Source organism: Cololabis saira, chromosome 20 (assembly GCF_033807715.1).
Source record: "Cololabis saira isolate AMF1-May2022 chromosome 20, fColSai1.1, whole genome shotgun sequence".
In the NCBI taxonomy this organism is placed as follows: domain Eukaryota; kingdom Metazoa; phylum Chordata; class Actinopteri; order Beloniformes; family Belonidae; genus Cololabis; species Cololabis saira.
The window spans coordinates 36,154,440-36,176,766 of NC_084606.1; the positions used below are offsets into that span (position 1 = coordinate 36,154,440).

At 42.5% G+C, this 22,327-nt stretch overlaps 1 protein-coding gene across 2 annotated transcripts in view; it reads right to left on the reverse strand.

Moving 5' to 3' along the window:
- Nucleotides 1-22,327, reverse strand: part of LOC133420911 (cGMP-specific 3',5'-cyclic phosphodiesterase-like) — a 134,783-nt gene that overhangs the window by 76,938 nt on the left and 35,518 nt on the right. For both annotated transcript variants that reach the window (XM_061710794.1, XM_061710793.1), the window contains exon 8: nucleotides 6,479-6,546. In XM_061710794.1, coding sequence (XP_061566778.1) covers nucleotides 6,479-6,546 — 68 coding nt within the window. The remainder of the gene's footprint in view (nucleotides 1-6,478; nucleotides 6,547-22,327) is intronic.

Genomic DNA, 22,327 nt, shown 5'->3' on the forward strand with positions numbered 1-22,327 from the left:
ATCGTTCACTTCCCTGAGGAGCCGCTCTGTCTGCAAATGAGCATTTTATTAAATGTGATCATTTCCGGAGCATAGAACCAGTTAATCATTCATGTTTTCTTCAGGATTCAGGATGTGAAGACAGTCCCACCGTCAACACCTGTGATTTGTGCTCATCATAAAGGCTAAATTATATCTATATATACCCGCACTATATATATATATTTTTATATATATATTTTTCGCACTATAAGCAGAGGTGTCAAGTAACAAAGTACAAATACTTTGTTACCTTACTTAAGTAGAAATTTTGGTTATCTATACTTCACTGGAGTAATTATTTTTCAGACGACTTTTTACTTTTACTCCTTACATTTTCACGCAATTATCTGTACTTTTTACTCCTTACATTTTAAAAACAGCCTCGTTACTCTATTTCATTTCGGCCTTTAAATAAAAACTATCCAGTTAAATTGCTCCATCCGGATAGAGTGAATTTGGTTGTGGTTGTTTCAGATGTTCTTGTCCAGTTTTGTTCTTACATCCGTTCCCTCAGATTCCTGCAACTAAACTTGGATGTACATTCCAATAAAGGTTAGGATAAATGATAACATGAACATGAAGTTTGACTTTTTGCACCATTACAATACTTATAGGCAACTAGTCATCATATCTGCTGCTCTCTGAAACACATGTTAGTGCTCAATAGTACACATATATGCTTCTTTAATATATTTACATTATACTAAGATGCATTCATTTTCAATGGCTTTTGTCCTTAATGGCTTTTTTCCCCCTTACATTACTTTTACTTTTATACTTTAAGTAGTTTTGAAACCAGTACTTTTATACTTTTACTTGAGTAAAAAACTTGAGTTGATACTTCAACTTCTACAGGAGTATTTTTAAACTCTAGTATCTATACTTCTACCTGAGTAATGAATGTGAATACTGAAGACACCTCTGACTATAAGGCGCACCTTCAATGAATGACGTATTTTAAAACTTTTTCCATATATGAGGCGCACCGCATTCTAAGGCGCTGCAGGAGAGGCTGGGGTTACGTTATCGTCCATTAGACCAGGGGTCTCAACCCGCGGCTCCGGAGCCGCATGCGGCTCTTTCATCCTTATACTGCGGCTCCGAGTGGCTTGGGAAAATAAATTACAAAAGTGTATTTTATTTGTGTTATTTCTTTAATATTTTAGTTCTAAATTGGAAGATTATTGTGATCTTGACATATTCGAATAAATATATTTTATAGTTTTTCGTCGCTCAAAATAAACGTCATACTCGTGAAAGCCGGTACACCCGCCTAAACGCCATCCATTCATCGCGACTTTCAACCCCAAGGCCAAGTATGGAGAAATGTAAGAAAAGAAAAATATCCAAAGAAAATCAAACATTAAAGCTGCAAGCAGCGATGAACGGGCCCTTGCGCGTGTAATTTTCACCAATAAAGGACTCAAAACAAAGTCTGTTGACACCACCCATGACTCTTTATGTCAAACCATTCAAAAGTTATGGCAGAAAGTAGGAACTATCAGATATCGACCAATCAGATGAAGGGGGGCGCTTTTTGGCGTCTAGCATCGCCACGGTAACGCTTTTGAAAGAGAAAAGTAATGCGTTGCAGGATGGAGACGCACATTTTGATGTATAACACACCTGGGTGCACGTTACAGTTCGGGCCGTATTAACGGCCGAAGAAATGGTATAAACTGCGCCAAAATTACACGATTAATTCAAAATGGCCGACTTCCTGTTCGGTTTTGGCCATGGCGCCAAGAGACTTTTCTTTAGTTGCGACATGATACAGGTGTCTACAGATTTTCGTGCATGTACGTCAAACCGTATTGTGGGGCTTGAGGCACAAAGTTTTCTAGGGGGCGCTGTTGAGCCGTTAGGCCACGCCCATTAATGCAAACCATTAAATATCACATTTTTCGCCAGGCCTGGCTTGGTGAAAAATTTGGTGACTTTTGGGGCACGTTTAGGGGGAAAAAAAGGCCCTCATTTTGTCGGTAAAATAAAAACGAGAACGAGAAATCCTACAGATACAATAGGGCCTTCGCACTGTAGTGCTCGGGCCCTAAAAAGAGAAAAAAAGGAAAGAAAGAAGAAAAAAAGGAAAAAAAAGGTCAAACATTTGTGAAAAAGCTCCAGGGAGCCACTAGGGCGGTGCCTGGGCAGATTCATCTGCATTTAGCTCTGATGAGAGTGGCCTACCAGTAGGTCTTTGTGGAGAAAAACTGTCTAACAATAAACGGTCAAATGTCGCAAGACATTTCAACAATACACACAGAGCCTTTGCTAAAAAATATCCAGAGGGAGAAGAGAGAAAAAAAGCTGTTTCGGAACTGATGCGGAAGGCTGATCTGACGAAAAAATCACTTCAAGAAGTGGGTGAAGTTGCGGCTCAATATTGATCCATATATAAGGCACACCGGATTATAAGGCGCATGGTCAGCTTTTGACAAAATGGAAGGCTTTTAGGTGCGCCTTATAGTGCGGAAAATATGGTACCTTCATTCTTTGAGGGTATCCTTCCAACATCCTCAGAAATGTCACATCTCCTAGGATAAATAAAACCACCCGGAAGTAAACGTACTCCCATTCTACCTGGCTCCCACTCTGATGTGTTGTATGAACTATTACTGATCTTTCCTCAGACTGGTGGAGAAGATGTGGCTCAAATCTCACATAGTCATGAAGAGGAAATGATGAATTATTTCGGAACATGATAAGAAAATCTTCTGGTGGTTATCAGCCTTTAAAACTGGAGACATGTGAAAACTGAAAAAAAAAGAAAAAAAAAAGAAAACGTGTATATCCCAACCTCAACATGATGATGTTTTACTGTACAGGGGTCGGCAACCCAAAATGTTTTAGAGCCGTATTGGACCAAAAACACAAAAAACAAATATGTCTGGAGCCAAAAAATGAAAAGTCTTGTATAAGCCTTAGAATGAAGACAACACATGCTGCATGTTTCTATATTAGTTATAACTGGGGGAAGATTTTTTTTTCATTATGCACTTCGAGAAAAAAGTCGAAATGTCGAGAAAAAAGTCGAAATGTCGAGATTAATGTTGAAGAACAATCTTGAGAAAAAAGTCGAAATGTCGAGAAAAAAGTCGAAATGTTGAGAAAAAAGCCCAAATTTTGAGAAAAAAAGTCGAAATGTCGAGATTAAAAAGGAAAGGAAAAAGGATGAAAAAAAGAAGAAAAAAGGAAAAAAAAAAGAAGAAAAAAGGGAAAAAAGGAGAAAAAAGAAAAAAAGGGAAAAAAAGAAGAAAAAAGAAGAAAATAAAGAGGAAAAAAAGAAAAAAAAAGAAGAAAAAAAAGGTCAAACATTTTCGAAAAAGCTCCAGGAGCCACTAGGGCGGCGCTAAAGAGCTCTAGAGCCGCGGGTTGCCGACCCCTGGTATATTGGAATGTTTCATGTATGTTTTTTTGCTTTAAGATAATGATTTACATGTACGGTAAAGTTTAATGTAGGTTTGTCGTGTTATTTCGTTTTCTTTCTTTATGTCTTGTTTTTCACTTTATGTTGTAAATGTATTGTTTTTAATGTGGGCCCCGGTAAGACTAGCTGTGTTTAAGGACATAGCTAATGGGGATCCTTACAAATAAACAATAAACCTGATTGAAATGTTGGGATTGTTGGACCAAAACATCTCCAAACCACAAGAAGTTCTCGGCGGCCGAGACTGACAGCATCACACCGGTTTAACGTGAGCGTTCTTGAAAGAGGATTATTATGTTGTAACACGTCATATGAACAGAGTCTGGGGATGAATTCAAGGTCTGAGAGTGATTTCAAAAAGCACATCTCCAATCTTCTGCTCCACATGTGCATCTAATAAAACTGTCACAAGCAATATGAGCGCGTGCTGACCCCGAATCCCAACAGTGGAGTCCGTGTGAGCCGGAGGATTGTTGGAGAACTGCTTCCAGGACAGTAAAACGTTCCGTTTAGCGGCGATAAGCAGATGGTGATTGAGGAGCTGTCGGCTGAAGCCTCTGGACGACGGAGGCATGAGCTGATGAGAGCCAAGACCCCGCCGGTGAAAGCCCGAGCAGCCGCGGAGCGATGAGGGCCGATAACATCAAGACCATCCCCAGAGCCGACAAATCAGCAAAGCAAACTCAAGTATTGGACCTCGCTGCCTGTGTTTGTCTTTCTGGTTTTAATTCAATGTGACTGAATGGGCACAATTAGGCGTTCATTATTTCCAAAACACTGCCTCGTACTGTAGCTCTTGTTTTTCCATTCCTCCCTTTTCTGAGATGATAATGAATCCTTATGAAAGTGCCCACTGCACAAACGTCATCTAATGACCTCTGAGGGGGGAAGGAAAAGGGTAGTTTTGCAAATTCAAGGAAACATTAGCTCCAGCAACCTGTGGAAACAGCTGGAGAGCGCCACAAAGCCAACACGCAGGAGTTTGGGCTTTAATAACAGTCCGTAACTGACGGAGATCCTCTTACCTTGTAGGGGCATCCAGGACTTCACCTAGCTCCTCATATTCCATTTGCACACACAGTTCAGTTTTGTTTTGAAAGGCTTTTTTTAACAATACAAACCTGCTCTAGAATAGGTGTAGACCAGGGGTCGGCAACCTGCATGCAGCTCTTTAGCGCCGCCCTAGTGGCTCCTGGAGCTTTGTCAAAGATGTTTGACCTTTTTTTCTCTTTTTTTCTTCTTTTTTTCCCTTTTTTTCTCTTGTTTTCTCTTTTTTTTCCCTTTTTTTCTCTTTTTTTTTCTTTTTTTCTTTATTTTTTCTTCTTTTTTCCTTTTTTTCTCCATTTTCTTCCTTTTTCCTTTCCTTTTTAATCTCGACATTTCGACTTTTTTCTCGACATCTTGACTTTTTTCTCAATATTTTGACTTTTTTTCTCGACATTTCGACTTTTTTCTCGAGATTGTACTTCAACATTAATCTTGACATTTCTACTATTTTCTCAAAATTCTGACTTTTTTCTCGACATTCAGATTTTTTTCTCAACATTTCGACTTTTTTCTCGACATTTGTAATACAACATTAATCTCGACATTTTGCCTTTTTTCTCGAAGTGCATAATGAAAAAAAATATCTTCCCCCAGTTATAACTAATATAGAAACATGCAGCATGTGTTCATTCTAAGGCTGATACAAGACTTTTCCTTTTTTTGCGGCTCCAGACATATTCGTTTTTCGTGTTTTTGCTCCAATATGGCTCTTTCAACATTTTGGGTTGCCGACCCCTGGTGTAGACTGAATTCAAGCAGAAATCAGTGAGTGATCAGTGATACGCTGTCTGCTGGTGGGTAAATGTGTATTCAGCAGAAGTGCATGTATCTTCATGCATGATGCAAACCATAAAATGGACCAGGCCTCTTTTTCACACCCACTTATTCCTTTACAGGGTCACCTGTAAAGCTGCTCATTACCGGGTAAAGGCAGGGCTCCAGTTCAGGTCGCCAGTCCATCACAGTCATTCATTTAAATTAGTGAAGTAGCTACATTCAGAAGAGTATCAGGGCCATGCAGGAGAAGAAATATTTGAAAGGGGAAGATTTTTTTTTTTTTGTGCACTTCGAGAAAAAAGTTGAAATGTGGAGTTTAACGTTGAAATACAATTTCAAGAATAAAGTCGAAATTTTGCCTTTTTTCTCAACATTTCAACTTTATTCACGAAATTTTGACTTTTTTCTCAACATTTTGAATTTTTTCTCGAGATTGTACTTCTAACATTTTTCTCGACATTTCGACTTTTCTTGACATTTCGACTTTTTTCTCGACATTTCGACTTTTTTCGCCAGTCCATCACAGTAATACATTTAAATTAGGGAAGTAGCTACATGCAGAATTCCTACGGAAGAGTATTAGGGCCAAGCAGGAGAAAAAATATTTGAGAGTGGAAGATTTTTTTTTATTGTGCATTATTGAGAAAAAAGTCAAAATTTCGAGAAGAAAGTCGAAATGTGGAGAAAAAAGTCGAAATGATGAAATACAATTTCGAGAAAAAAGTCGAAATGTCGAGATTAATGTTGCAATACAATTTCAAGAATAAAGTCGAAATTTTGCCTTTTTTCTCACGAAATTTAGACTTTTTTCTCATCATTTCGACATTTCCACTTTTTTCTCAACATTTCGACTTTTTTCTCGAAATTGTACTTCATCATTTCGACTTTTTTCTCGACATTTCGACTTTCTTCTCGAAATTTTGACTTTTTTCTCGACATTTCGACTTTTTTCTCGAAATTGTACTTCAACATTAATCTCGACATTTCGACTTTTTTCTCAAAGTGCTTTATGAGAAAAAAATATTCCTCCTCTAAAATATTATTTTTATTTTTCTCCTGCCTGGCCCTGATACTCTTCTGTAGAATTCCACAGCGTGGATCATCTTAAGTTTTATCTTTGTCACGCTGAAGGTCATGGTTACCCCAGATCTGATCAGCAGGAGTTTGGGTTTAATAACAGTCCATAACTGACGGAGATCCTCTTACCTTTTAGGGGCATCCAGGACTTCACCTAGCTCCTCGTATTCCATGTGATAGACACGGGAGAAGGAATTCTGTAAAAAGAATAAGAGCCGGTTGATTTGTCTGGGATGTGGGATATTAAACATGTGATGTGGTTTGGTTTCAGCTTCCTCCCTCCCTCCATCCAGATACCACCTAAAACACATGGAAACGGGAGGGTGATCTATCACCCATCAAAGTCTGGCAGACAGAGTTTATTTCAACATCCCAGTGTTTTGTTGGCCCGTCCCCCCGTCTGGGGGCCGGTGCTCCCGGCCCCTCACAAAGGACCATTTCTACATTTTTAAGAGAAAGAGACAGGATGTTAGAGATGTGCAAGGCCTCTTGGTTTTGCCCCCCTGCCATCGTGCACACACACACACACACACACACACACACACACTCGTGCTCTGCGGCATTAGTTCACGCTGATCCGTCTAGGTGAAGGCCATAAAGCTGCTTTAAGCTGAAAAGGGACCCGGCTCTGTTATGACATTTATTGGGGTCTCTGGCGAGGGAAAGGTTTATAAGAGTATCACATGGAGGTTTTTAGCTGCCAGGAGGAATAGTGGAACAAATCCAGGTTGTGTTAGGAGGCATCGGTCAAGGCTTTACATGTCAAGAGGGGGCGGTGGGGCAATTCAGAGGGAGTTGTAAACGTTGGACACATTCAGAATAAAAAGGAAGAAAAAAATATTGTCACTTATTTTCCTTTTCTTTTCTGAATGAATATGTGTATTTTTGTACAGATTGCCATTATTACTGCTTTGTATGTTCAAAGAGGATTGTGATGTTGATGATATTTATTATTATATTATACATTACTTATTTCATTAATTAATTAATTAATTAATTACCCCCTTCTTTTACTTTATTAATGAGTTATTAATTAAATATTATTATTATTTTCATTCCTTTCTTCTTTTTTCCTCCTTTCCCTTTTCCTTTTTATTGAATGTAATGTGTGTGTGCGTGTGCGCGCGTGCGTGTGTGTGTGTGTGTTAATTAATTTGTTTGGTCCTCGAGAAAAAAAATTAAATAAATAAAAATAGGGCGATTGTTTCTCGGGCAAAACATAAATGGAAATTCAAAAATATAGACTTATGTTTACTTTTTTCTTGAATTTCCAGTTCATGAGGATAGTTTTGTTGGCGACAGTCCTTTCTGCCATCACAAAATTGTGCTGTCTGATCGCCGCTGTTTTGTATTGCACTTGTGTTTTCTCAATAAAGCTTGTGAAAAAAAAAAAAGCGCTTTCTGGTCAAGGCCGCATTGCATTCTGGGACATAGTAGGCGAGGTAGACTGGTCTGATGCATGCTGCAGATTTTTTCCATATCAGTAAAACATCCGGGTATTTTTCCCATACTGCAGATTTTGCTTCTGTGCAAATACTGCATAATACATAGTACATTTTGGCAAAATCAGTACATACTAGTAGTACAGTATGCGATTTCGGAAACGGCCTTTGTGTTTGAGTTCTGGTTTGACCTTCCTGTTTCCCATCTGCCCTGATTGTCGTCACCTGTGTCTCGTTAACCCTTCTGTATATCTGGTCTTGTCTTTCCCTTGTTCCCTGCTGGTCCGTACTGTTTCCTCCCTCCGTGTTTTCCACTTCAGGTTTTGGTAGTTTTACTTTGTCACATGTTCTGGTTTTTGTATCCTGCTCGGCAGCTCTTTGGTTTTGTTTTGGACGAATAAATCACTATTTTTTGGAACTCCTGCCTTCTGGTCTCCTGCTTTTGGGTCCTGCTCCAACCGCACCCTGACAGCACTGTGGTTGGGCAGCACCTTCTGAAGCAGAGGGACAAAATCGCTTCCACAAACAAGCAGGATGTGTCTTCTGAAAGGCTCGTTTCATGAATGAGAAGGCGCTCACTGCATCGGTGAGGGTTAAACTTTGTGCTGCTGCACTGTTCCACCGGAGGCTCTTCCCTATTTGACTGTAGGTAAATCCCGGTGGGGACTTTGTTTTTGGCCAGGCTGTACACTTGAACTGCTGTGCAATGAAGTGATGTTTTCATAAATGTAAATACAGTCACGTTAATCATGATTACAACCGTGTCTGCCTCTCTGTGGCTGCTGTCATGCCTCAGGTTAGCTGTGTTAGTGGGAAAAATGTTCAGCAAACTAAATGCAGCTGTTATAGAATTGTGATGTAAAAAGACAGATTTTTGGACTTTCTGAATGTGGACTCCAAAGCTCCCGAACAGAGAACCAAGCAGAATTTAATTTTTCAGTTTCTTGAAGTCTCTGGTTCTGATGCTGCTCCCCAACAGATGACTGAACTACGGGAGAGTATTAGGGCCAGGCAGGAGAAAAATAAAAAATAATATTTTATTAGGGCCAGGCAGGAGAAAAATAAAAAATAATATTTTATTAGGGCCAGGCAGGAGAAAAATAAAAATAATAGTTTAGAGGAGAAAGATTTTTTTTCATTATGCACTTCGAGAAAAAAGTCAAAATGTTGAGAAAAAAGACGAAATGTAGAAAAAAAAGTCGAAATGTTGAGAAAAAAGTTTAAATTTTAAGAAAAAAGTGGAAATGTGGAGAAAAAAGTCAAAAAGTCACAATTAATGTTGAAGTACGATTTCGAGAAAAAAGTTGAAATTTTAAGAAAAAAGTCAAAATGTCGAGAAAAAAGGCGAAATTTCGACTTTATTCACGAAATTTCGACTTTTTTCTCAAAATTGTATTTCAACATTAATCTTGACATTTCGACTTTTTTCTCAACATTTCGTCTTTTTTCTCAAAGTGCACAATAAAAAAAAAATCTTCCACTCTCAAATTTTTTTTCTCTTGCCTGGCCCTAATACTCTCCCGTACTGAACTGTCCACAACAGACTTATAGAAGATATTTTGCTGTAAACACTGAAGCCTAGACAGATGTTATGGACGTTAGCAGATAATGAAGCAAATGTTAATCACTCTTGGACTAAATTAAGTTGCGTTCTTGCCACCTTAATCTATATGAAGCCTCTCAACAGTGGTGGGGAGCTTTATGAAGGTCACAGAAACCTGCCTGTTTGGTTTTCTGCGTGGGAGGATGTGCTCAGATGATAGCCAGATAGCCGGTGTGGATTTGAGGAAGAGGAGGAAACAAACAGAATGATAACCAGCAGGTGGGTCAACTACTGCGGTGATCGATCCAAGTGCAAACACAAATGTTATTACTTGAGCTTCGTGATGCGTTTCAGAGAGCTTGTATCCTCTCCGGCTTTATTTCTCCTGGAGACGGTTAAACACAAATCCCCCGGTGGCGAGCCAGACGTCAAACTCGATTACACGTCATTCACACTATAAGGGTAGTGGTAGTCTAGTGGCTACAGAGGTGGGCAGGTTCAAACCAAAAAAAAGAACCACCATGGGCCCTTGAGCAAGGCCCTTAACCCTAATTGCTCCCTGGGCGAAGTGGTGTTTGTTCTCTCAGATGTAAGTCGCTTCAGATAAAAGCGTCTGCTAAATGACAGTAGTAGTAGTAGTATAAATTAACTAGTGCTGTCTGGCGATTAAAAATTAATCTAATTAATTACAGGATTTATAATTAATTAATCTAATTAATCGCATTTTAATCTCATATCTGCTAAAGGTCTCTAAATAAAGAATTAGAATTCTAGGACATTGCAAAATTGCAGTGCATGACTGATATATTGAATACACTAAGAAGAGAAGATTTGAAATCCACATTTTTATTGGTGAAGTGTGTTTCATAAATGAAATTCAAAAGAAAAAGCTCAAGCACAATTCAAGTACTAGTAACTGTAACGTTTACAGTGGAACTTGCTCGGACATGTTTAGTGTTTAAATGATAATTCAGGCTGGAGCAGCTCCGCTGAGAGGAACATTCTTTTTTACTAAATGTTCAAATCACCGCGTTCTTGTTGATAGTCCCGTCTTCTTTCTTTTTATACATAAACCTGCCGTTCAAAGGCCCTAACAAGGATTTGCTGAGTCTCCCCTGAGTCGTCCAGGTCTCTCACTGCTGTGTTAGTTTGACTAGCAGCAGGAGGGAAGTAGCGGCCTACGGCTCCCTCAATGGGACACATTTAAAATACTCGCACATTTTGCCACTCATAATTAATGGCGTTAATTTTCATAATCTGAGAGGAGCTGCAAATGTGGACATTTTTAAACGTAGACTAAAAACTCATCTCTTTGGTCTGGCTTTTATGTAGCATCAAATTTTATAATTTTATTCTCTTTAACATTTTTTAAAGATATTTGTTTTATTTATTTATCTATTTCTTGTTCCCCTGTTTGTGGTTGCTCTGCTACAGGTTCTGTGCAGTTGTCTGTTTATATTTTTATGAGTCTGTTTTAATTATTTTATTGACTGTATTGTTGTTGTACGGCGACCTTGAGTGCCATGAAAGGCGCCCTATAAATAAAATGTATTATTAGATTATTATTATGAGTGAGATTAGAGTGAGTGAGTGAGTGAGTGAGTGATTATTATTATTATTATTATTATTGTAATGTTTTTATTATTATATTTTATTGTTGTGGACTGATTCTTTTTTAGCCTTAATCCTTGAACTTTTATCATTATTTAATTTTAATATTCAGTGGGCATTGGTCTCCCGGTTTTTATTTTTGTTTTTATCACGCTTATTTTTCAGTCAAAATGTCAAAGCACTTTGTATTTCATGTACCTGGATGAAAGGTGCTATACAAATAAAATTTGATTGATTTGATTGATAATGCATCAATTAGCAGTGTAATTAATTAATTTAATTAACGTGCTAAACTGACAGCCCTAAAATTAACATAAACGTCCACACAAGTACTGCAGATGCAGCACGCTAAGATATAGGGAGTCGTGCCAACTTCAGAGGCGCAATATACAGATCTCCATGTAAAACGCTGCATATCATGCAAATCCATGGAACGGAAAAACAATCAAGGCACCAGCCCATCATCTGAAAACACACGCCGTCTGTGGAGTCAGCAGCGTCTACTGGACAAACACACACAAACACACACCTATCAGACACATGAGGAAAATGAGTTCCCGCAGGTCGAGGAAAGCTGCAAACACCTGCATACAGAGCAAGATAAGACCAGCCCCTAAATCTCACAGAAAGGAAAGAAAGAGAGGAAAAGGTGAGTGCAGAGTTAAGGGAGACAGCTGGCCTGTCCACTGCGGGGGGGGAACAAACGAGAAGAAAAGTCCTAATGTTTTATACACCGGAACCAGAGTACCGGCTTACACTTTAGAATATTCACATTCAGTGCGTTTACATGGGAAGTTTAATTCTTCTGTAATTCTGAATCAAAATTAAATCCGATTTAAAATGAGTAAAAATGACCATGTAAACACCTAATTCCCAATGAAAATGGCCATTCCGAAACAGAGCATGTGAGCGGAGTGGAGCGGCGAGAATTTCCGCTCCTCGCTCACAAAGGTTGTCACCGCTCCGCTCCTCCCTCAAAGTCGCAAAACGCCGCTCCACCCATAACCGCTCAGCGCTCCAGTAACACTGCACCCCGCTCCGCTCCACGCTCCGCTCCACGCTCCGCTCCACGCTCCGCTCCACGCTCCGCTCCACGCACCGCTCCACGCTCCGCTCCGCGCACCGCTCCGCGCACCGCTCCGCGCACCGCTCCGCGCACCGCTACGCGCACCGCTACGCGCACCGCTACGCGCACCGCTACGCGCACCGCTCCGCGCACCGCTCCAAAAATGTTTGCATGCATATAAAATGCACATGTTTACCTGAAGCCTTAGATCTAACCAGAGGTGGATGAGAGAGAGAGAGAGAGAGGAAGAGAGAGAGAGAGAGAGAGAGAGAGAGAGACACTCAGCAAAGTTACGTTCCTTGCAGCCAGTCACGGAGCCGAGAGAGGAACAATTACGCAGAGCCGACATACGTTTTAAAGTCCAAAAAATCGATATTTACTGACAAGAAAAAATAAGAAAGTAATTTCACCTAACGGAATTAGCTGGTTTAATACACTTTTGTTTATTAACCTTTCCTGAAACAATTCTTCATTCACTGTTCTCCTGCTATTTTTATACTTTCAATGTCTAAAAGAACTAAAGAAGAACAACAATATTTTCAGAATATAACATATTTATTTTAAACAACACTTTGATAAAAGATCTTAAGGTGCAAAACACTCAAATTAAACGAATATGGCATAAATGAACGTTCTGTTTGCAGGCTTAACAATAAGGCTAAAAACCGAACAAAACGTGCCTTTTAAAGTGCCTAAATCAAAGCCTGCATTAACTGAGCTGGATCGGGACATTTTTCTTAAAGTTCTTTTGAGTTCACTTTCAAAAACACCAGTTTGGCCAAAGTCGGGGCTTCAGACTCTTGCGGTGGTTTGTGGAGAGGTTTGTGGGATATGTTTGGACATGCATCGGGGCCGTGATATGAGGGGTAACGGAGCGAAAGTGGAGCGGGATGACGCCCCGCTCCACCCCAATCATCCTAGAAAAAAACTCCCGCTCTGCGCTCCTTTCAAAATTTGCCGCTCCGCGCTCGCTCACGCTCCGCTCCGCTCACATGCTCTGTTCCGAAATAAACTTCATTCAAAAGTAAGTGATGCTTGATGCTTTTAAGGTTCTTCTGAAAGACTTGGAAGCAAGTACAACTGGCTGTAGATGCCTCGACTGCTGATTTTGTTTGTGATTTGTATTTCTGATTCGTTTTTAACTGTTTTGTTATTGTTTGTTTGCGCAACTTTGTGTTTGTGCTGCTGCCTGTCTTGGCCAGGACACTCTTGTAAAAGAGAGTTTTAATCTCAAAGGGACTTTTTTTTTCCTGGTTAAACTGTCCTCGATGCCAAAACATCAGTTCCTGGACTGAACCAAGGGGATGCTCGACCTCGCTCATCAGAGGCTTGGCCTCGCAGCTCAGCTCCTTCTTCACCACCACATCACTGAGCACATTTACCCACACATATTGCATGTATTTAAGTTTGTGCCCTGCGTCACCAGCGTCCTAACAAAGTCCTGCTGCCGGAGGACCAAAAGTGCTGCAGAAGATCTTGCAGCTGTGAACTGTTTCACTCTAAAACCAGGGCTGGGGATCCATTCAAATGTCAAGAATCGATTCGATTCCAATTCTTAAGATTCAGAATCGATTATCAAGATTTGATTCGATTCTGATATCGATTTGGGTTTGTGTTATTAAAACTGTTTTTTGAGTTGTTGCATGAATTATATGACTGTAGTTCTGCAACATATTAGTACTAGTATTATATTGAGATTCAACAGCAAGTATTTGGCAGATAATGATGCTGTAAGGACCAATCAGATCCCAGAATGCTGATAGAACTGCTTTAGGAAACATCGTGGGGCAGAATTACCAATTTCAATTTTAATTTATTTATTTAATGACAGGGACTGTACATGTTAATGAACAGTGTAAACATGCATGGTTATTGCCATAGGCTAATTTCCACCATTCGTCCCTGTGGCAAATCAATGCCAAACATAAAACATAAAATCGGACACCAGCAAACAAGGAAGACAAGATATAGCGACGAAAGACAACATTTAAAAACAGGACTAAGCTAGATAAAATCAATAGGAAATAAGAACATGTTACAATTAATACCAGTGAGTGACCGTCACCTTTAAAGTGCTAAGTGCTTAAGTGCATGATATTTAAAGTGTTATTGCTTCTTAAAGTGCTTTAATTGTCAGATCTATAAAGTGCTAATGCTTATTGCAAACAGACCAAAACAGACCAAAAGAGAATTTGGTTTTTTAGCATTTTATGCAAATGTAACCCCAAGACGGTATATAAAGTATATAAAGCAAATAAATATTTTATGCAATTATAACTGAAAACTTTAATGTTTTCTACCTTTAAACATATTTAAAGGCAAAAACATGGCACCAGTTATTCTTGTGTCCAACAAAACATTCCTTTTTTGAGCATAAACAAAAAAATACCAAAAGTTGTAATGTAATGATGAAAAAAAAAAATCGATCTTTAGACATACATCGATTTTTAGGAATTAATATGAGAATTGATTTAGAATCAGAAAATCGATCTTTTCAACACAGGCCTATATAAAACTTTGATCAACTTATGTGAAAATTTGTTGAGCTGAAAACACTGGCATCAACGTCCCATTCTGTTTGAGATGCAGTGATTAACCAAAAAATGGAACAAAGGATCATTTAGAGATCATTTAGAGAGATCTTCCCAGTTGGCAGTTTAAGAGCGTGCGAGTATTAAATCCCTCCATAACGAATGACAAAAACTAAAAGCAGCAAACATACTTTGGAGAGCTGGGTGAGAAGTGACCGGTGCTTGAACCGAGAGACTGACGAGTTCCCGACACCTCAGAGGACCAAACACGCTCAGCAGCACAAACGCCGCCTCCCAGTCTGGAACAGAAAGCGTGTGGGGCTCGCAGCGTGGCCAGCAGGGTGGCGGCCTCCGCTCAACACATGCCAGCGCTCTGTTTTCCTGCTGTAATGTGATTCTGCCTTCAGTCACGGAAAAAAGGAAGCTCGGCGATCGCTCCTCCTGTGCATGCTGGGTAATCTGCAGTGGATCCGCAGGTGTGCTCTCAGTTTATCAGTGTCAAGGCCCTAGTGGACGGCACGCCAAAACAAATGTTGAGCCACAGATGACTCCAACTCTGGGCCGTGTGTTGTTGGACCTCAGGAGATGGATGGAAAAATGTAACTAATGGCACTTCCTGTTAGGAAATAGACGGACTTGTTTTCACCTCAACCCAATTATTCAGGAAGTGAACCATAAGTTGACCTCGTGAACACTGACATGGAGTAGCATGTCTGTTGATTGGTGACTGAGCTGAGAGTCTGGGAGTCTGATGGTCTGAGAGCCTGAGAGCCTGAGAGCCTGAGAGCTGAGAGTCGGAGAGTCGGAGAGTCGGAGAGTCAAGTCTGATAGTCGGGGAGTCGGAGAGCTGAAAGTCGAAGAGTCGAAGAGTCGGAGAGCTGAGAGTCTGAGAGTCGCAGAGTCGGAGAGCTGAGAGTCGAAGAGTCGGAGAGTCGGGGAGTTGGACAGTCGGAGAGTCGGAGAGCTGAGAGTCGGAGAGTCAGAGAGCTGAGAGTCGAAGAGTTGGGGAGTCGGGGAGTCGGAGAGTCGGAGAGTCAAGTCTGATAGTCGGGGAGTCGGAGAGCTGAAAGTCGAAGAGTCGAAGAGTCGGAGAGCTGAGAGTCTGAGAGTCTGAGAGTCGGAGAGTCGGAGAGCTGAGAGTCGAAGAGTCGGAGAGTCGGGGAGTTGGACAGTCGGAGAGTCGGAGAGCTGAGAGTCGGAGAGTCAGAGAGCTGAGAGTCGAAGAGTCGGGGAGTCGGGGAATCGGGGAGTCGGAGAGTCAGAGCTGAGAGTCTGAGAGCTGAGAGTCGGAGAGTCGGGGAGTCGGAGAGTCGGAGAGTCGGAGAGTCGGGGAGTCGTGGAGTCGGGGAGTCGGAGAGTCAGAGCTGAGAGTCTGAGAGCTGAGAATCTGAGAGTCGGGGAATCGGGGAGTCGGAGAGCTGAGAGTCGGAGAGTCGGAGAGTCGGAGAACCGGAGAGTCACAGAGTCACAGAGTCAAGTCTGACCCCTCGTTCACACTGAAAGAGTCACGGGCGTCCCGACGCCAGCATCTCGTCGCTTGGTGCATTCACACACAAAGCATCAGTGCCTGCAGCGGGGCGGGGGTGCAGGCTTGAAGCTGCGCTGCAGAACTGAAGGGAACAGTGGGAACAGCCTACACATATAGCGTACACATCTTAATTTTCCTATTTCACCATAGATCACACTTTGGGACGCCCTCTTTATGTTTTAGCGTTATATCCACGTAGATAAGAGTGAGTTTGATGCTCCTTAACAAGTTTGGTCCACGGATCAACATCAACCCAGCGAGCACTTGCTCCCGGTGGCTGATTTATGGTTCCGTGTCACACCAACGCAGAACCGACGGCGTAGGGTACGCGGCAACACACACCGCACCGCGTCCGTACGCCATCGGCTACGCCGTCGATTTAACGCGGAACCATAATTCAGGCGAAGCTGCAGTCTGTCTGCGCTGATACTGACACACCGGGTCGGAGCGGATTTGGTCATGATGTTTAGCCTGTGTTTTGTGATTAATAAGCATGGGTTTTAATTATTTTTCGTTGGATCAATGTAGCAAATAAAATCGTTGGGACCATCCAGTTCCTCACCCATCAGATACATGTTTCACGTGATCAGTTCAGGTAAAACGGCAGTCAAACCAGCAAAAATGTCATTTTGCTGGATGAAATATATTAATTCCTGATAAAATAAGTTTGTTAGTGCACAGCTCTGCTCCTGTACGCATGTGAATCAGTGTACGTTTGTGTCTACATGAAAGTACAATCTGCATTGAGAGTTCTCGCTTCAGGAATCCCGGTGTGTGATTGGACGACGCCTCGGCGTCGCCGCTGCTCATTTGCACAAAGTTCAGATTTTTCAACTTTTAAATTGACGCGCCGGTCCCGCCGGTCCCGCCGCCCCCGCCGCCTCTCGACGCCCGTTTTTCATAGACAATGAATGGCAGCCAGACGCCTATGACGCCCGTGACGCTTTCAGTGTGAAAGCAGGGTGAGGGTCTGGGAGTCGGGGAGTCGGAGAGTCGGAGAGTCGGAGAGTCAAAGAGTCGGGGAGTCGGGGAGTCAGGGAGTCAGAGAGCTGAGAGTCGGAGAGCCGGAGAGTCAGAGAGCCGGAGAGTCGGAGAGCTGGAGAGCTGAGAGTCGAAGAGTCGGGGAGTCGGGGAGTCAGAGAGCTGAGAGTCGGAGAGTCGGAGAGTCGGAGAGTCGAAGAGTCGGGGAGTCGGGGAGTCAGAGAGCTGAGAGTCGGAGAGCCGGAGAGTCAGAGAGCCGGAGAGTCGGAGAGCCGGAGAGCTGGAGAGTCGGAGAGTCGGAGAGCTGGAGAGCTGGAGAGTCGGAGAGTCGGAGAGCTGGAGAGCTGAGAGTCGAAGAGTCGGGAAGTCGGGGAGTCAGAGAGCTGAGAGTCGGAGAGTCGAAGAGTCGGGGAGTCGGGGAGTCAGAGAGCTGAGAGTCGGAGAGCCGGAGAGTCAGAGAGCCGGAGAGTCGGAGAGCCGGAGAGTCGCAGAGCTGGAGAGTCGGAGAGTCGGAGAGCTGGAGAGCTGAGAGTCGGGGAGTTGGGGAGTCAGAGAGCTGAGAGTCGGAGAGTCGGAGAGTCGGAGAGCTGAAGAGTCGGAGAGTCGGAGAGCTGGAGAGCTTTAATTTTTGAGAATTTGGTTTTTAGCATTTTATGCAAATGTAACCCCAAGACAGTATATAAAGTAATAAAATATGGACAATTTATGCAATTATAACTGAAAACTTTAATGTTTTCATACCTTTAAACATATTTAAAGGCAAAGACATGGCACCAGTTATTCTCCTGTCCAACTAAACATTATTTTTTGGGCATAAACAAAAACATACTAAATAGACCCTCCAGAAAAACGCGGGCAAAAATCCTTGATTCCGCGGACTAAAATCCTTGATTCCGCGGACTAAAATCCTTGATTCCGCGTGCTAAAATCATTGATTTTGCGGGCTAAAATCATTGATTATGCGATTAAATGTGCAGGTTTTTTATGTGCTTTTATGCGGTGAAATTGCGGAATATGCTGTAAGTTGCGGAATATGCGGAAAGTTGCAAAATAGGCCTATGCGAAATATGCAGGAAGCAATTGCGGATTCGGCGCTGAGCCTATTCCCTATATAAATTCAGCGGGTCGTCTGATCTGAGGTCGTAAGAGAAAAAAAAGGAGAGCGCGGGTGGAGAGGAGAGACGCGACCGGCCCGGGGGCCGGCCGCCTCTCTCCTCTCCACCCGCGGCTCGGTGCTCGGGTGATTGCCGGGCGCACCGGCGCGACGAGGGGGACAAGACAGAGCTCCGTTACCCCCCCCCCCCCCCACGCGTCCGCCGCCACTATCCCCCAAGTGGATGGGAACGTGCGTCCGCCTCCGCCGGCCCTCGCAGGCGCAGTGGTACGCGGTCAGCGCGGATCCTGAGTCCACCGGCAGCCGCGCCCCCCGCGCAAGCGTGGGGACTCTCTTTTTCCTCTCACCCCTGCGGGTGAGAGCGGCTGTTTGGGGGGTGCGGAGGTCCCCGGGCGGGTCCCGCACGTCGCAACCGGGCGTCCCGATATGTCACTCACAACACTCCCCCCTTTTTCCAAACTTTATGCGAAAATGTCGGCGATGATGCGGTGAAATCAAGCGAGCCCCGCATAATTCGCATATTCAGCGCGGACATATGCAATATTAACCCCAGTAAAAGTGATTTTTCTGCACCAGACATTGAAATCCACGGAAGGTCTGTAAATCCACGGACAGCCGTGAAATCCGCGAAAAATGCCGCGATCACGGAATCGCGGATTCCTGGAGGGTCTAACTAAATGTAATGATGAAAAAAAAAAATCGATCTTTAGACATACGGATCGATTTTTAGGAATTAATATGAGAATCGATTTAGAATTGGAAAATTAATTTTTTTCAACACAGGCCTAGTCCTCACGCTCCACCGTGGCTGGCTGAGCCGCCCCCCCCTTTCAGAGAGAAGTCTAAAAAACTGCCAAACCACAACTGTGCAGTCGCCAGGATCCTTGTGTTACTTGAGCAAATGTGGAAATGGGAGCAGCACTTGAACGCTGGCTGCTTGGATGACTCTATTTGCTGATGTTTAATCGACCAGTTAAACATTCAAAGCCAACACAGTCCGGGCCATGAACGTTAGGAAGCATTCAGACGGCAGATCTCACATTTAAAGTCTCATCAGGTGGCCGACATTCGAAAGCTCGGTGGTTAGAAGCAAGTCTCTTATAAAACCTTCACAAAACCAGATGCTGCCAGTAATGAAAGGTGCTGTTTGTTCTTATGACAATCATTTACTCACATTATGACACAGAAGTGGATATTACATGTTTGTAAATGCCATCAACTCGCCTGTCATCCGTCACGTCTCATAACGAGACCCATCAAAAGACAGTTCAACCTTTTTTAATTTGTTAATATAAATCATTTTTGGCATTCCAGGCCTGCAAACATTAAAAATGCTGGACGGTAAAGCACTTAAAGCGTTTAAAGCAGCAAAATGTAACTTTCAGCTTTTGTTGAGTTTGGCGGCTCCTTTGGACAAAAGTGGTAGTGCTTTACCAGAAAGAACACTACATTTCCCATGAGCACCAGCGCGTACTGCCGGAAAGATCCTGTCCCCCCCATTTGTTTTGATAGTGAATGAAATTAGACGGGACGGACTTTCAAAACTACTTTTGGTCGTTTGCAGGATGGATAGCGAAGAGGTAATGTATCTATTTTTGGCTAAACATTATAATATGACGATGTTGAAAATCACTAAGTTCAACTTGGTTTTTATTAGTGAAGTCGCCCCCGCCCCCTTGTCCTCTTTCAGCCAGATAATGCGCTCCAAACTACAGTACAAACGTTTTTTAGAGGGACTTGGTCATAAATGAGTAGTCCAACATACTTACTGACAAAATAAAAAAAATACTTTATAACCTGTGAATAACTGAATGTCCATTCCTTAAATTTTGCAGATCAGCCCTGCACAATTTTACAGTTCTCAGGAAAAATACTAGAACCCAAGACGAATCCCCTGTATGTGAAAACATTTTAATTTTGAACATAGAACTCTACATTTACATTTGTATCTTAACAATTCTGTCTCTCTTGTCGGACATCCCTCCTCGTCTTTCAGCTCACGCCAGCGAGTGAACGCCGGGACAATGTTTATTCTTGTCCGGGCATTTAGCTTGTTACTCTCCCGCTTTCTTTTTTCTCCTCCTCCGATAAAACTTTTATTTTCTTGGGTTGTTCCGCTGCTTCGGCCATGATACCAGCTTCTGCTGAGCTCTGCGCTCCACGCCCCGCCCAGCTTTGGTCTGGACTACGTTTTAACACATTTAGGCAAGGCAAGTTCATTTGTGTAGAGCAATTCAACACAAGGTAATTCAAAGTGCTCAAGTTCATTTGTGTAGAGCAATTCAACACAAGGTAATTCAAAGTGCTTTACATCAACATTAAAAGCGGCAATTAAACAGTTAATAACATATAAAATGATAAGAAAAGTGGTAAAATAATAAAAAAGCACAAGTTGTTAAAAAGTAAAGACAGTAGAGTTCAGCAGGTACACATCTCATTCTTACAGCGGCAAGAATTACGTTTCTATACGGTTAAAACGTACAAAGATCAGGTCAAATACGGTATTACCAAAGTAATCAAATAAGCTGTATCTCCGTCCCTGAAGTGTCTGCCTTTCATGGCTAGTTCTGAGCCAAATCATCACTAATATTTGTATGTTAAAGCAGCACAACGGGACTTTCAGCTTTTGTTGAGTTTGGCGGCTCCTTTGGACAAAAGCGGTAGTGCTTTACCAGAAAGAACACTACGTTTCCCATGAGCACCAGCGCGTACTGCCGGAAAACTCCTGTCCCGTCGCGTGCATTTGTTTTGAGAGAAGACGGGACGCTTTTCCGTTTCACCAAGTGAACAGACGGAACGCAAAAAAAAGATGTTAAACTGCTGGAAAGGAACTGGAATTTACCGGGATACCTTAAACAAGGAAGCCAGGGAGCAGTATATGGAGAAAATAATGATTAACGGTTTGGATCTATATGAAATCCCTACTAAAAAATGGAGCTCCTCGTGGGAGCGCCACTCTTTAGAAGGGATTTACTGCCGCAGTTCTGCACAACCCACGTCTTACTACCTTGTTTAGGAGTGTTTGGCAGCTGCTTTGGTAAATGTTTGACTCGCCATGTGTTTCAATACATTTCTATATTAGTACAACATACAGTACATGTTTTGCATTACTCTTACCTCTCTTTTCTTTTTTTTGACCGCTATATTATGCTGAAGAGGCTCCGAGGCGTGAGCAATATTTTTGTTTTCCTCGTGAGATTATTTTTTTCCTCTGCAGCTACAAATAAGAGTTAATATTTTTTCCCTCAACAAACTAGTTTTATCTGAAGATTGGGGTTAATTGCACCGCAGAGAGCTGGCCAGCAACTGCGTTTAGCTGGCGAAGTGGGGAATAAAACCCGTGTTTTGATCCGACCCGGTCTGTGTGAGTGTTTGTGGTTTACTGCGTGGAAGGTCGTTACAGCCGCGATCCAACCGAGCCGACGACTCTTTCACTCTGTTATATCAGATACTTGGCAGGTAGCAGGTAGCAGGAAAGCGGTGAAAAGTTAAACCATTAGCGATCTTTTCCCCACGTCTGTTATGTGGAGCTGCTGCAGCTTCAACACAGCAACGGGTTACCAGCTTCTGCGGAGCTGCGCTCCACGCCCCGCCCATTTTCGTCTCGACTACGAATCGGGAAGGAGGGGGAAGTATGCCGTAAAGCAGTCAAAAGCTGTAAAGATTTGTAGTTTTTTAGTGTGGCAGGGTTCCTACCATGCTCCTCAAAGTTACATAGTGCCAGTGAAGGCGATACAGACCCCTCAGACCATGACAGAGGTTCATTAAACCTGTTGGAAGTTGATGTACCGTCACAATGACTCTGGAAATATGAGATTAAGGTGGAAAAGTTACGTTGTGCTGCTTTAAATGAATTAGGATGATGAGAGAGAAAATGAAATGAAGAGTAAACTTAAAAATGCTGCTTTTTTTCCCCTTCTTCTTCCATTTTCCCGACTGCAGAAAATGGATGTGAGGGACTTCAGCTTGTCCTGCAGGTTGTGCTCGTGCGTCTCGAGCATTGTTCTTCAAAGACTCCCAGCGGTGCTTTTGAAACGGCACAGGAGGATCCTAACAGAACGAGTTCATCCTGCATGAACCTGAACGCTCCTCCGTCCTCAGACACCCAACTAAGTCCTTCTACCAAGAGTTTCATTATGAGACATGAGAAGCGACAGGCGAG